General features: G+C 46.5%; 1 protein-coding gene across 1 annotated transcript; it reads right to left on the bottom strand.

The window, feature by feature from the left end:
• Window positions 1-934: 934 nt before the first annotated feature.
• AURKB (aurora kinase B) lies at window positions 935-15,265 on the bottom strand. The gene is made up of 9 exons (XM_083377749.1): window positions 14,835-15,265; window positions 13,106-13,322; window positions 11,394-11,547; window positions 8,707-8,767; window positions 8,397-8,594; window positions 7,020-7,158; window positions 5,092-5,240; window positions 4,338-4,512; window positions 935-1,548 (listed from the first exon to the last, which is right to left on the bottom strand). Exons 2-9 carry the CDS (start codon window positions 13,154-13,156, stop codon window positions 1,372-1,374), a joined length of 1,104 nt encoding a protein of 367 aa, XP_083233875.1. The 5' UTR covers window positions 13,157-13,322; window positions 14,835-15,265; the 3' UTR covers window positions 935-1,371.
• Between the last annotated feature and the right edge of the window lie 701 nt (window positions 15,266-15,966).

Here is a 15,966-nt window from a genome sequence, read left to right as displayed (position 1 = left end):
CTTGAGCAGGGGGCTGGACTAGATGACCTCCAAGGTCCCTTCCAGCTTCTATTCTGATTGATTCACTGATACCGTTGATTGATTGATTGATTGAAATGATATAGGTTCTCCTGCTTGAGCAGGGGGCTGGACTAGAAGACCTCCAAGGTCCCTTCCAGCTTCTATTCTGATTGATTCACTGATAACGTTGATTGATTGATTGAAATGGTACAGGTTCTCCTGCTTGAGCAGAGGGCTGGACTAGAAGACCTCCAAGGTCCCTTCCAGCTCTTTTCCCATTGATTCATTGATTAAGTGAATCACTGCAGTTGTTTAGTAAGATGATTGTTAAAGGACTTTCACTTCCCCTATTAACTTTGCTTATCAGGTCAAACTGTTCAGAGAGAAACAACCTGGAATTAAGGAGAAACTTCCTGACGGTGAGGACAATTAACCAGTGGAACAGCTGGCCACCTGAAATTGTGGGCGCTCCATCGTTGGAGATTTTTAAGAAGAGGCTAGACAATCATTTGTCTGAGATGATATAGGTTCTCCTGCTTGAGCAGGGGGCTGGACTAGATGATCTCCAAGGTCCCTTCCAGCTCTATTCTATTCTAAATGGGGATCACACAACCCCGCGATATGCAACCGTCATAAATGAATCAGTTGCCAAGCAACCTATTTTGATGATGTGATCACGGGGAAAAAACGGTCGTAAGTCCCTTGTTTCAGCACAGGTCGTAACTCCAAACAGTGACTAAACAAGTGGCTGTAAGTCAAGGACTATTTTAATTCCTATTTCTTGTTTTATCCTTTCCATTGTTAATCAAAACATTGTGCCCAAGCCCCTATGCAAATTCAGACAACTTCCATTTTCACTGTGTCTTGAAACAGCAGCGTAACTTCCAGAAAGAGATATCGGGAGAAACAACTCAAAAGTTAAAAAGCAGCCAAATCTGGGAGAAAAGCTTTATTTAAATTACAACAGTTTTATTAAAATTACAACAGTGCCCTAGAAAATATACACACACAAAGATCAGGCAATACCGTACAAAAAACAAAACAACTAAGGTTTGCAAGAAGCTGGCCAGCACACGGTGGCAGATCCAGGATGATCCCGAAGGAAGGGATCAGCCGCCAAGGTCAAGACATCAAAAGGGGATTTTCCTATGTCCACGAATAGCTGCCCATCCAGGCGAAGGCGGCCACACGCATTCATTCTCCAAGCTCTCTGAAACGAGATCCTGGTCTGTGTATCAGCTCTTCAAGTACGAATCTCGGTTTGCAAACCCCAAAAGACGACCCTATGCCAAACCCTGCAATAATGCCCCCAAATCCTTGCAGCCCCATCCATTAGGGACGTCGTTCAGCTGGGTATCCCTCCCGGCAGAGTTAATTCGGGGACACCGGGTTGAAGACCGGGGGTAACACCCGCTTGGAGTGGGTTTTAACCCAAGGGTGCTCCATCACGGCTTGCAGCGGGAGACGTTCGGCTGGATTGTGACGCAGCAGCTTCACAATCAAATCCCGGCCGCCTTCGGTCACAAAAGGGGGGAACCTAAGATCGACCTGTAAGGGAAGGAAGCAGAGCTAAAGTGAGCACACAGCTGAAACAGCAAGGCGTGGTGGAGAGACAGAGTCAAGATCACGGGAAGCGTTAATACTACTTTACAAGGCCTCGGTAAGGCCACACTTGGAATGTGGCATCCAGTTTTGGTCACCACGATGTAAAAAAAGATGTTGAGAGTACAGAGAAGAGCAACGGAGAAGATCAGGGGACTGGAGGCCAAAACATATAAAGAACGATTGCTGGAATTGGGTATGTCTACTTTAAAGAAAAGGAAGGACTGGGGTGACATGATAGCAAGTCTTCCAATCTCTCAGGGGCTGCCCGAAAGAAGAGGCAGTCAAGCTATTCTCCAAAGCACCTGAAAGCAGGACAAGAAGCAACGGATGGAAACTAGTCAAGGAGAGAAGCAACCTAGAACTAAGGAGAAATTTCTTGAAAGTTAGAACAATTAACCAGTGGAACAACCTGCCTCCAGAAGTTGTGAATGTTCCAACACTGGAAGTTTTTAATTTTATTTTAATTTAATTTTAATTTTAATTCCATTTATATCCCGCCCTTCTCCGAAGACTCAGGGCGGCTTACAAGCTCAGCAGTAGCCTTCATTCTATGTATATGCCTGCTTATTAGGGCTTTCACACACACACCCAAGCGGCATTATTACAAAGTCAGCTTAATTGCCCCCAACAATCTGGGTCCTCATTTTACCTACCTCGGAAGGATGGAAGGCTGAGTCAACCTTGAGCCTGGTGGGACGCGAACCTGCACTAATTGCAGGCAGCTGGTGTTACTTAAGGAGGCGTTAGCCCACTGCTCCACCAAGGCTCCTTTAAGAGACTGGACAGCCATTTTTCTGAAATGCTGTAGGGTTTCCTACCTGAGCAGGGGGTTGGACTACATGACCTCCAAGGTCCTTTCCAACAGTATTATTATTATTTTAGAATCCCCTCCATGTACATCATTTATATTTTGGCAACTATTATTATTATTGGCAATTCAATTATGATGATGCTGATGATGTTACTGAGACCAGCAAACCTTGTTCTAGCCTGGAAAGCCAGGCATCATCTAAGAGCCTTGGTGGAGCAGTGGGCTAATGCCTCCTTAAGTAACACCAGCTGCCTGCAATTAGTGCAGGTTCGCGTCCCACCAGGCTCAAGGTTGACTCAGCCTTCCATCCTTCCCAGGTAGGTAAAATGAGGACCCAGATTGTTGGGGGTAATTAAGCTGACTTTGCAATAATGCCGCTTGGGGTGTGTGTGAAAGCCCTAATAAGCAGGCATAGACATAGAATGAAGGCTACTGCTAAGCTTGTAAGCCGCCCTGAGTCTTCGGAGAAGGGCGGGATATAAATGGAATTAAAATAAAAAATAAATCATGGTTAGTTCAAGAGCAGAAAACTGAATTAGCCGATCATCACAGGCTTCTTATCCTGGAGCAAACAGGTGATCCTCGAATCACGACCCGAATTTCCGTTGCTAAGCAAGTACTGCTGTTAAGTGAGTTTTGCCCCCTTGTACGACCTTCCTCGCCCCAGTTCTTAAGTGAATCACTGCGGTTGTTGAGTTAGTAACGCGGGCGTTCAATGAACCTGACTTCCCGACTGACTTGGTCAGACGTTCGCAAAAGGGGGAAATCACACAACTCCGGGACTCCGCGACCGTCGTCAATATGAGCCAGTTGCCAAGGGCCCGAATTTTGAGCACGTGATCCCGGGGGATGCTGCAAAGATCCTTAAGTGTGATAAGTCCCTTTTTTCAGCACCATTGGAACTCCAGCTGGTCACTAAATGAACTGTTGCAATGTAGGACGTGTATATATAGGGACGCGGTGGCTCAGTGGGTTAGGACGCTGAGCTTGTCGATCAGAAGGTCGGCAGTTTGGCGGGTCGAATCCCGAGTGCCGCGTAGCAGAGTGAGCGCCTGTTACTCGTCCCAGCTTCTGCCAACCTAGCAGTTCAAAAGCACATAAAAATGCAAGTAGAAAAATAGGGACCACTATGGTGGGAAGGTAACAGCATTCCGTGCGCCTTTGGCGTCTAGTCATGCCGGCTACATGACCACAGAGACGTCCTCGGACAAGCGCCGGCTCTTCGGCTTTGAAACGGAGATGAGCACCAGCCCCTAGAGTCGGAAACGACTAGCATGCATGTGCGGGGGAACCTTTACCTTTACCTATATATATATATATATATATATATATATTAATATAAATACGTCAATACATTTAAAGAGAGCCAATTTGGTGTTATGGGAATGATGCTAGCATGAATTTCAACCCTACCTCAGTCAGCCAAGCCTCAACTTGAGTGCCCCGAGAGGCAACTGGACTTTGTTTTTCCTTGGAAGGCGTTTCGCTTCTCATCCCAGAAGCTTCTTCGGTTCTGTTCGTTAAGTCAGAACCGAAGAAGCTTCTGGGATGAGAAGCGCAAAAGTCTTCAAGTAAAACCAAAGTCCAGTTGCCTGTCGAAAAAAAGCCACTTTTGGGACAAAGGGAGGATCAGGGAAACGTGCGTGCCTGTGCACATGGATGCATGCGCAAATGGGCTGCTAGCACCCATGTGCATGAGTAACTGGGCTGCTAGAGCTCATACGGCGGTGATAAAGCAAGTGGGGTGGGTGCGGGCTCCCACATGCATGCACTCAGTGGCCAACAGGCCACGGCCTGGTACCGGCCCGCAGCCCACAGGTTGGGGACCCCTGACCTGGAGGACTAAAGATTTCCATGGACCTTGTCTTGAAATTAAGCTAGTCTTGGGCAAAACCTCCTGCATGACACCAGCCGGGCTCACCGACACGATCCGACGATAGGTCTCGGAGTGACACTCGCTCTCAAAGGGCGGTTTCCCCACCAGGAACTCGTAGCACAGGATCCCGATGCACCAGAGATCCACCTTCTCGTCGTGGGGCTTGCCTTCGATCATCTCCGGCGGCAGGTAATCCAGAGTGCCGCACATGGTCTTCCTCCTGAGGAGCAATGGGCAAAAAAGAAAAAAAAAGAGGGGCTTAACCAAAGCCGGCAATTCCCGAGAAAGACCAGAGGAAGTGTTGCCCACCCTGGGCTTCCGGTTAGCCAACGCGGTCGCCACGGATGTTTGGAAGGCGAGCTCCGTCTTCCCCTCCTATTTCTCTTCAAATAGCCCCCTCTAGGGATGTGGTAACTCAGTGGGTTAGGATGCTGAGCTTGTCGATCAGAAGGCCAGTAAGTTTGGCGGGTCGAATCCCGAGTGCCGCGTAGCAGAGTGAGCGCCTGTTACTCGTTCCAGCTTCTGCCAACCGAGCAGTTCGAAAGCACGTAAAAATGCAAGTAGAAAAATAGGGACCACTACGGTGGGAAGGGAACAGCGTTCCGTGCGCCTTTGGCGTCTAGTCATGCCGGCCACATGACCACGGAGACGTCCTCGGACAAACGCTGGCTCTTCGGCTTTGGAACGGAGACGAGCACCGGCCCCTAGAGTCAGAAACGACTAGCACGCATGTGCGGGGGAACCTTTACCTTTAGCCCACTCTGGGTGTGTGTGTGTGCGCACGCATGCGCCAACTCACCTGAGCGAGGGGGCGTGCACCGACCAGCCGAAATCGGCGATCTTCAGCTCCCCCTTTAGCCCCATCAGCAGATTCTCCGGCTTGATGTCGCGGTGGATGACCTTCTTACTGTGACAGTATAGGAGGGCGTCGGCCAGCTCTTCTATGAACTGCAAAGAGGGCAAAGGGGGGAAGGGGTTTTGTTGGTGATCCCACCCTCTCCGAGAGGCCCGAAGCACCCCAGCTGCCCCTTTGGTGCACGAAAGCAGGGGAAGAGACTGGCCTGAACCCACAGGCTCAAAAGAAAACCTGAGCTGAAAATAAATTATTGTGGGGGTCCCCGGTGCACTTTGAGCTTGGGGGTGGGTTTTCCTTGCAGACGTTTCATGACCCAACTAGGTAACGTCACCAGTGCTCGAAGGGAAGAGGGTTTGCAGAATGGAGGGAGGAGCAAAGGGGGCAGGAGAGGAGAAAAAAAAGGAAGACGGCTGTGGTTTCCTTGCAGACGTTTCAAGACCCAACTAGGTAACAACATCAGTGCTAGAAGGCAGTGGGGCCTGAGGAGGAGGAAGAGGAGGAAAACTGAAGGTTCTCTCTCCTGGTGCTCTCTTGAGTTTGGCGGTTTTCTTGCAGACATTTCATGACCCAACTAGGTAGCGTCATGGATGCTAGAAGGGGTGGGTGAATTTGCAGAATGGAGGGGAGGGAGGGAGGAGGAAGAGGAAGAAGGGGAGGAGAAGAGGAAGAGAAAAGGGAGGACTGAGGGGCCCTCGGTGCTCTCTGAGCTTGGTAGACTTCTTGCAGACGTTTCGTGACCCAACTAGTTAACACCATCAGTGCTAGAAGGGAGGAGGGTTTGCAGAATGGAGAGAGGGAGACGAGGAAAAGAAAAAGGAAGAACTGTGGGGTCCTTGGTGCTCTCTGAGCTTGGGGGGTGTCCTCGCAGACGTTTCATGACCCAACTAGGGAACACCATCAGTGCTAGGTGGGAGTTTGCTGTCTCTGTATGGGAGCGTTCCCGGTGTTGCCTTGATTAGGCGGTTATTTAATGTTAGCATGAGTTGATAGTTCCTTGATTGGGGAATTGCTTGATCGTTGGTCCAGTATTAACCTTGGTGTTAATCTCTTGCTTATCTGGGGATTGACTGCTGGGAAGGTTTTTTGGCCTTTTGTCCTTTTTTACGCGGTATGTATATGTTGCTTTATCTCCACCTGCCTGCTGATGGCTGACTTGTCAGACAGGTTTCCAGGGATTCTCTACCATTCTTCGACTTGGCTTGCTCACCACCCCCATGTTGAAACTATGGTGAAGTCTATCCAATTAACAAATGCCTAATTAAGGCACCACCAAGAAGGCAATCCAGCAGAGCAGAGCAAAATCAATGAGGCCACTCAGTGAGAGGAGGAGAAGGCAGTGAGAAGCCACGCCTTGGGACCGGTAATAAAAGGAGAAGGTGTGGGCGGTCCTGATTGCTGAAGGCAACCGATTGGAGACATTCTAAGGGAATCCTGGCCTGTTCTTGCTACTTCTGCTTAACTCTTGTTTGTTGACTCTTGTTTGATATTTTGATTCATTTATGGAAGGAAATATTTGGTTGCTTTTTTGTTTGAACTGTAAATAAATTTGGGTTGGGTTTTTCCGGCCTATTGACTGTGAAAAGGAAAAAGGGGTTGTCCCTGACACACAAACAGGGCCGGTCGTGGGCTGGAACAGAACACTGCCAAGCTCAGAGGGAGTCCTAAGGACCCTCCACTCCCCAGTCCAGCCCTGAGCTACAAAGGTTCCCTTCTAAATAAATTACAAAAGACAGACCACCCATCAGTTAACCGAAGTTAGGGTGCACCAAGAGGAGACCCCAAAACCTCCCACCATTTCTTCATCAGAGGACATACACAAACCCCACCACCACCAGCACGCAAGTGTCCAGTCCTCAAGAGCATGGGCTGACCGTGGCACTTCTCTGCTCATCGAAGCGCTGGCACTTCTGCAACTCCTTGTAGAGCTCCCCCCGAGGGGCGTATTCCAGGATCAGGTAGACCCGCTTCTTGTCGTGGAAGTAGTTGTAGAGGCGCAGGATGTTGGGGTGACTGCAGGGGAAGGGGAGACGCGTTAAATCAGAGGTTCCCAACCTTTCGGGCACCGGTCCCATGGAGAGACGGCGTGGTTTTGCATCCTGCCTGCATCCCGCGGATGGGGCTTTGTTTGTGCAGCCCGGTTGCTGGCGTGCCGTGACTCGATCCCGGTCCACCGATTGGGGGTTGGGGATCCCTACATTAAATGGCAACCCCGATAATTAAAAAAAAAACACCACACTTTCTCCAGCTTGGCCCCACATCTCATACTGCAAGAGCTCTTTAATTTCGGGCAAGATAACCGTCCTCCGAGCGCTACACAGCTGTCGTGTTACCCTTAAAATAAGACCCAGCCCAATAGTAAGTCCTAGCTTCATTCTTAGAGGTGGGCCTAATACTGTATAAGCCCTACTCCAAAACCAAGCCCTAGTTTGGGGGGCGAGGTGCACCCCACAAAATTAAGGTTGGGCAGGGCTAGGGAGGGGTGAAGCTGCCCCGTACGCCCCCGCTTACCTTACCGGTAGGACCACCTCAGCCAGGCCTACCGCACCCCGACACCTGTCGCGCTGCTGCTTAACTTCTTCTGCGGCTGCTTGCTGCCACTTGCCGCCGGACGCCATGTGGCGCATTGCGCCATTGCCACTGCTTGCCACTTCCGCTCCTCGCACGCTTTAGGCCACTCCTGCTTCCTCGCGTGGTGCTTCGGGCCGAAGCGCCGCACGTCCTCCTGCCGCGAGCAGCAGCAATGGCGCCGTGTGCCACGTGGCATCCGGCAGCAGGAAGTGGCCGCAGAAGAAATCACATCCACCCACTCTTTTTGTGGCAGCCCCTCAAATACTGGAAGACTGCTATCATGCCGCTCCCGGTTCTCCTTTTTCTCTAGACTGGCCATACCCAATTCTTGCAACCGTTCTTCGTCTGTTTTACGCTGATAAGTCACGACTTTTTTTTTCCCCAGTGCCGTAGTAACTTCGGTCACTAAGCAAACTGCCGTCAGTCGAGGACTTACCTTTACCCAGATTTATATATTACAAATCTCTCACTATACATTAATAGAGTTTATGTATCACTAGGCAAACGAAAGCAAAGACAGCCAGCCTGGCGTTGCGGGAAGGAGGCGGTTACACAAGGGTGGCTAACGCGAGGACTTCCCCCGCCAAGCCGCCAAAGGCCGGGCCCGCTCCCGGCCCTGCCTCCAAGCCACCAACCTTGCAGGCGGACCCAGGTGTGGACTGCAGACCCCCGGCCCTTACCTGAGGTGGCACTGGATCTCAATCTCCCTCCTCAGCTGGTACTCCACCCCTTCCTTCTCCATTTGGGATTTGAAGAGCACCTTCAGCGCCACAATGAACTTTGACTCTTTCTCCCGGGCCAGGTAGACGTTGCCGAATTTCCCTTTGCCCAGCGGCCGGCCAATCTCAAAATCGTCGATGGTGAAGGTCCGCTGTGGCCTGGCAGGAGAGAGTCAAGGCATCCCACCCAGATGGGTTTCAAACGCCCACTCCTCCCTCTCTTTTTTTTTTGCAAACCCCTGGGTGGGGGGGGGGGAAGGAAAATACTCACTCTGCGCAGTCCTGCAAGGGTGGCGCGACGGAAGCAGGGTCGATGGGCACCCGGCCGGGACCTGGAGGGCCGGAAAGCAACATTAGAACACAGTCCTCGAGACACGAGCAACAATCCGGATCAGAATTTCGGTTGGCAGGCGTTTGTTAAGGCACTCGATTTTATGACTTGTAACGACTTAAATAGAGTAAGAATAGAGCGGAACAGAATAGAATGGAATAATAAAATACAGGCTAAGGATAGGGATAGGGAATGGAATAGAATAAGAACAGAATAGGAATAGGAATAATAATAGAGTAGAATATGGAATATAGAATGGAATGGAATAGAATAGAATAATAAAATATGGAATGGAATTAGAATAGAACAGAACAGAATAGAATACAGGATAGGAATAGAAAGGATGGAATAAGGATAGGGAAGGATAGGAAAGAATAAGAATAATTAGAATGCGAAATAGGTATAGGAAAGAATAAAGTAGAGTAGAATAGAGTAGAATAACAGAGTTGGAGGGACCTTAGAGATCTTCTAGTCCAGCCCCCTGCTCAAGGAGACCCTAGACCAGGGGTAGGCAACCTCGGCTCTTTTATGACTCATGGACTTCAACTCCCAGAATTCCTGAGCCAGCGTGGCTGGCTCAGGAATTCTGGGAGTTGAAGTCCATGAGTCATAAAAGAGCCGAGGTTGCCTACCCCTGCCCTAGACCATTTCAGACAAATTTATTTATTTATTTAATTGGATTTGTATACCGCCCTTTCCCGAAGGACTCAGGGCGGTTTACAGGGAATTAAAACAAGAAATACAAAAATTAAAAACAATTAAAAAGATTATACAATAGTCCCTAAGAGAATAAAAACCCCAATTAAAATTAAAATTAAAATTAAAATTCTCAGCCTGGGCCAGAGAGCTCAAAGAGCCAGGTCTTCAGGTCCCGGCGGAATGAACGGAGGTCTGTCTCTTCTTAAAAAACCTCCAGTGTTGGGAGCACCCACAGCTTCTGGTGGCAAGCCGTTCCACTGGTTAATTGTCCTCACTGTTAGGAAGTTTCTCCTTCTTTCGAAGTTGCTTCTCTCCTTGATTCGCTTCCATCCGTTGCTTCTTGTCCGGCCTTCAGGGGCTTTCGAGAATAGGTGGAACCCGCCCCCCCCTCCTTTCTTTGTGACTGTCCCCTCAAATACTGGAATTAATCAACGCAGCTATTAAGTGAATCACATGATTGTTAAGCGAATCTTGCTTCCTGCATGGACTCAGCTTGTCCGAAGCCGGCCGGGAAGTTTGCAACCCTCCTTAAATACAAGACGGTTGCCAATCTCCCAAAAACTGATTGTGGGGACAGTGTGACGGTTGTTAAGTGTGAGGTCGTAAGTCGCTTATTTCAATGCTGTGGTGACCTCGAACACTTGCTAAATTGAAGCTTTAATGAAAGGTGACGGACACCAGCTAACCAGCTTTTAGCCTAGCAGGTGGCCTGGAAACCCAAGCATCGTGGTTAGTTCAAGAGCAGGAAAAAAAAAAAAAGCTGGGTTATCTGGTCACCAGAGGCCTCTTATCCTTGAGCATGTAGTCCGGCCGCCAATGAGCCCAAAATTTCCGTCGCTAAGCAGGAACACTTGCTCAGTGAATTTTGTCTCGTTCTACCACCTCCCTCGCCGCAGTCAAGCGAGCCCCTGGAGTTCTTAAGCGAGTCACACGGTCGTTAAAAGTGAATCTGACTTTGTCAGAAGGTCGCAAAAGGGGGATCAATCACGTGAATCCCAAGACGGTGTGATCATCATAAATAGGAGCCAAGCACCTGAATTTTGATCAAGCGACCGTGCGGGTAACTGCAACGGTTATATATATATATATATATATACACACACACACACACACACACACACACACATACATATATATATACATACATACATATACACACATACATATATATATATATTCATTTTTCTTCAGTGCCATTTTAACATCGAAGAGCTGCTAAACGAGTCGGGGACTAATTGTAGCAGCTACTCTTATCACATGTGGTGGACATGTCGCAAAACAAATAAATATTGGAATAAAACACGGCTAAGGTTGGAAGCAACGATAAAACGACATATTGTTTTAAAACCGGAGATATTGCTATTGGGCATGTTACCAGAAAACTATAATAAAGGCAATACATATTTAGTTTTACGTATATTAGCAGCGGCTAGGATAGCATATACGCAACACTGGGAAAAAAATGAGGAAACCCCTACAGAGGGAAATATAATTTTTTAAAAAAATATTGGAGTGTGAAGAAGTGCATAGGTTAACGTTAAGAATAATACTGCATGACATGGGAGTTGTTTTGCCAACGGTTACATGACAGAAAGACGAGGTTAGAAAGTTGGAAAAGATGAGAAAATGGGGATTGTACGAGGAAGATCTGTAGCAGATTAGTAAATGTTTTGATTGTTAAACCGTTAATGTTAGTGCGGGAAATGCTATTTTTAACCATACGATTGCTATTTCCTAGTATACGGTTGTAGTTTGATAAGATTACGATGAATATGATTATATTTTAATATTTTTATACCTGGACAACACACTGTTCCAATACAGAAATGGAATTTTTAATAATAATAACAACAAAAAGAAAAAAACCACCGTTTGAAGCCGTTGGATCACCGGCAAGGATTCTCACGGTCTCCGGAGCCAGATCTTACCTGGATTCTGGACGCAGGCCGCTTTCATGCCGTGCTTGGTGCTGTTGGTGAGGGCCCTCTGCGCCAGGATTGAGCCGGAAGGGGTGGTGGACGGCGTGCTGCTATTCTTGTACGGGAGACGATGAGGACCAGCTGCTTGGCTGTTGGGGCGGTACTGCGGGAAAAGAGAGACAATGGATTCATAAAGCGGCATTTAGCATTGGAAACGAAAGGCCCAAAGATGCTTTTTTTTTTCCAGGAGGTCAAAGCGTGTATATGTACACTGCAAACCACTAAATTTCATTTTTAATGTGCGCCGTTGTGCCCACAGGGGAAAAAAATGACAATAAAGATTATCGGATCTAACCTAAAACTCAGCTTCCTTCATTGACTTTACTTGTGGGAAGGTCACAAGAGGGGATCACGTAACACTCCCCCCCCCCCGCATGCTGCAACCATCACAAAAACACACCAGTTCCCAAGTGCTCAAATTTTGACCATGGGACTGCGGGGATACTGCAATGGTCATAAGTGCGAGGACCAGTCATAACTCACGCTTTTCCCAGTGCCGTTGTGATTTCAAATGGTTAATGCAAGGGCTACCTGTGTTATCTATATGGACACTGAAGAGCTTCAGTATTTTATTTAAATATTTTATTGGTTTTTAACAATAACAATCGCCAGCGCCCAGCATGTTGTTTTGGTTTATATATTTGAGGGGGGGGGAAGCAATAATTAATTAACAGTCAATAATGATCAAATTTGGTAATTCCACAATTAGTAAATTAATATGTTCCTTTGACCTTCCGTTTTCCCATTTGTATTCCTCCTTCTTCAACCTTAAACAGAATTCTTAATATTTTCAATATATAAACGATTACATTTTTTTCATATTTATACAGATAGCAATAACATCTATGCGTAACATTTTTTTAAAATCAGCTTATATTATTCTTACAACCATCATCTCATTGGTTCACCAGGTTCCTCCTCTTTTCGTGATTTTTGTTTCGAGCTTAATTTCTCCTTTTATTCGATCCATTCTTACCGTAAGTCATGATTTTCTCCACGTGAGTCATCTGGATATCCAAATTTTTCCATTTAGGTACACCATCCCAATATTTTCATGTTTCATGTTATTATTAAAAAAAATACTGTGCTTCTTGTCTGTCTCATAACATCTGGGTAAAAAAATCCTTTCTAAGAGCTTCAGTATTATTTATTCTCCAATATAGTTAAGTCCTCAACTTACAAACGATCGTTCCAAGTTATGACAGACACCCAAAAGGTTCTTATGCCCCCCCCCCAATTCCAACAGACTCCATTTTGGCCACCTTTATAGCTGTTTCCGGTGTCCAGCAGTCACGCGACGACAACTCAACATTTTCGCCCCAAACCAACATTTGCTTTTGATTTTCAGGTGGGGGAAAAAAAAAAGCCCAATGCATTTGCTGAAGGACCACCTCAAAAAAAAAGACCCTAAAATCAGGTCAGCTCACATAACGACCATCACGGTCGTAAGCTGAGGACTTCCTATATCAACTCCCACACAAAGTTAATTTCAAATCAGGATGAGATGTTTATTTTGTTTTTCCAAAACATTATCAACCTACGAGGGAATCCGGGATTCCCGCTCTACACAATTCCCACGTTGAGGAAAATTCGGGATACATCTGTTATGGAATTTGGGATTTGCGCCGTGGATAATTTCTTGCAAACGCAGGAAAACCTACCGAGGACAGGCTACTGTAGATGCTGCTGATGTTATTCTCCTTGTTTGCCATCCTGGGGGCCGGTGCTGATCCTTTGCTTATGGGCAAGGCCAGCAATGCCAGAGAAATATAAATATGGGAGGAATATCCAGGACAGAAAATAAAGCCAGCTCCGGGATCCAGAAGGTGAGGATAAATCTTCTGTTGGGTAAGAGAGATCGGGTTCCAGCACTAAAGACTGAATTACAAACAACAAAAATAATCAGATAAATGCTCGGAAATAAATGTACGAATCAACAGGAAAAGACACGAGAGCGAGTTGGATCTTTACGATCCTTAAAACTTTCCCACTTCGCGACAACAGCCGCTCAAGAGGGAGACCTTGTACAAACAGAATAGAAACAATTAGAATAGAATTCAGAATTAGATTCGAATATATTAGAATTATTTTAGTTTTGTTATAAGGGAGTTAAAGGGTGGAAGGTTTGTTAACGTCGTATTAAGATATTTAGCACGTCTTTGCTTAAGATTGCTAAAACTTGTTGCATTGTTTTAAAAAACCTTGTGAACCGCCCTGAGTCCTACAGGAGAAGGGCAGTATATAAGTTTAATAAAAAAAAAAATCAATATGTAATACCTTGTATTCTGCTTTGGGAAGTGGGGGGGATGGTGGGGAGTTTCATTAAAACTTTGTAAAACTTTTCAATAAAAAAATAGATTCGAATAAAGTCAATGGGGGAAGCTGTCCTCACTTAACAACGGTCCATCTCACTTAAGGACTGCAGCAGTTCAGTCGTAAAGAGGTCATAAAGTCAGGCACAACTCACCCGACATCTGCCTTCCTTGCCTAGCAATTGGAATTCTGCCCCCCCACCCAATTGTGGCTGTAAATCGAGGACTCCCTGCAAATTGGATACACTTGCTCAAAGGACACACACAAACACAGCACAAATTAGCGTTTGTGCACACAACGGATGTCGGTGAGCATACCTTCCCGTTTCTTCTTTGGCAATAATTTTAATTTATCCCAGGTTTTGAGTCCAAACCTTGGGAACTTAAAAAAAAAAAACAACTTGCGGGCTTCAACTCCTGGGGGATTCTGGGAGTTGAAGTCCGCAAGTCTGAAAAAAAAAAGTTCCCAAGGTTTAGACTCCCCTCTTTCTAAAGGAGGAAGGATTCATTTATTTATTTTATTTTAATTTAGATTTATAGTACCGCCCTTTTCCCCCGAGGGACTCAGGGCGGTTTACAGGGCAAATTAAAAACAATACAATATCTATATATCTATATATCTATATCAATATCTATATCTATCTATCTATATATACACATACACAGGTTAAAATAAAAATTAAATTAAAATAGCTTCCCAAATAATTAAAAATTAAAACCTTAACCCCCAAACCCTCAGTCCAGTCCAGTTTTGAGGTCCCGGCGAAACGAGACCCCCCCCCAACCCCACCTCCCTTTGCCAGGCAGCCCCACCCACCCATAGCCGATGGGGGATGATGGGATTGGTAGTCCAGTGCCTTTGAAGAGAGGGCGGCTGGCAAGGGGGAGGAAAGGTCCGAGCCGCAAGGCTCCCAGCGTGGAACCACCCTCCAGAGCGGACGCTCCCGGTAGGCGTTGGACTACAACCCCCATACTCCACGGCGAGGCCGGTCGGCGCCTGCGCCAGGTTGGAAAAAGACACAACAGCGAGGCCGGTTCGCGAGGTTTCTCCCCCGCCCGTTATCCCCGCATCGCTTACCGCTTCCCGAGCCGGAGAACCGCCGCCGGAGGACCGCCGCTCTTCTCTTTTTCAAATCCCCCTCCCGGAATCCTATTGGCTGCCGCAAGCAAGACGTGGCTCGGCGCGCCGTCTCATTGGTGGAGGACAGCACCGCCCTTCTTCTCCCCAGTGCGACGAACTCTGCTCTTTTCATTGGCGGGTTGCTTGTTAACCGGCTGAGCTCCGCCCTTCCCATTGGTCAATCCTCCCCGACGGAGGGGAGGGGCTTCTGCCTCCATCGCTGTTTCGTCAGAGCGGGTGGGATTTGGACCCGTAGCACAGAGGATACAGATTGGCCCAATACTATTTATTATTATTATTATTATTATTATTATTATTATTATTATTATTATTATTATTATTATTATTATTATTATTATTATTATTATTATTATTAATTATTATTATTATTATTATTATTATTATTATTATTATTATTTTATCTTTATTATTATTATTAATTTATCATTATTATTAATTTATCATCATTATTATTATTAAATTATTATTATTATTAAATTATTATTATTATTATTATTATTATTATTATTATTATTATTATTATTATTATTATTATTATTATTATTATTTTATCATTATTAAAGAGTCCCGCCCCGTTTTCTAAGATGCCGATTTCCACGCATCAGCCAATCAGAACGGAAGAAGAAAGCTGCCTGGGGAGATAAGTCGGCCATTTTGTAGCCAAAGCACCGTTTAAAAAGACCGAGAAGAGGCGGGCCATATGCAAGGAGCAGGCAAGGCAGCCAATGAGTGACGCGCAGCTCTACAGTGTATTAGCCAATCAGAAAGGAGATTGCCCACAATTCTTAATGGAGGGGAGGGGCGGGGCGGATCATACCAAAATCAGCACTCGTTGGGACATATTGAGAGGCCGCGGATAATGGGAATCGTAGTTAGTCGGCTAGACCCCCAAAACAGAGTTACGAAGCAATCACTGCAGCTAAGCAAATACGTCGCGTGAGGCTCCGCAGAAAACACTTCCCCTCACAATTCCGCACGCAGTCTAGAAGAACACACGGGACTAACAGATTCAAACGACCAGTCTGTTGTTTTTTTTTGCAAACACGGAGACCGAGTGACCGTCAGGAAA

This window comes from Vipera ursinii, assembly GCF_947247035.1.
Source record: "Vipera ursinii genome assembly, chromosome: Z".
NCBI lineage: Eukaryota > Metazoa > Chordata > Lepidosauria > Squamata > Viperidae > Vipera > Vipera ursinii.
The sequence above is the reverse complement of the archived record's forward strand: the minus strand, read 5'-3'. Positions and strand labels throughout refer to the sequence as shown.

Bases quoted from the DNA above. Each gene is read 5' to 3' on its own strand.
- AURKB (XM_083377749.1), bottom strand. From the start codon at position 13,156: ATGGCAAACAAGGAGAATAACATCAGCAGCATCTACAGTAGCCTGTCC. The intron at 11,548-13,105 runs GTAGGTTTTCCT...CTTTTCCCGCAG, and splicing joins TCTACAGTAGCCTGTCCTCG to TACCGCCCCAACAGCCAAGC. The intron at 4,513-5,091 runs GTGAGTTGGCGC...ATTGCTCCTCAG, and splicing joins GTGCACGCCCCCTCGCTCAG to GAGGAAGACCATGTGCGGCA.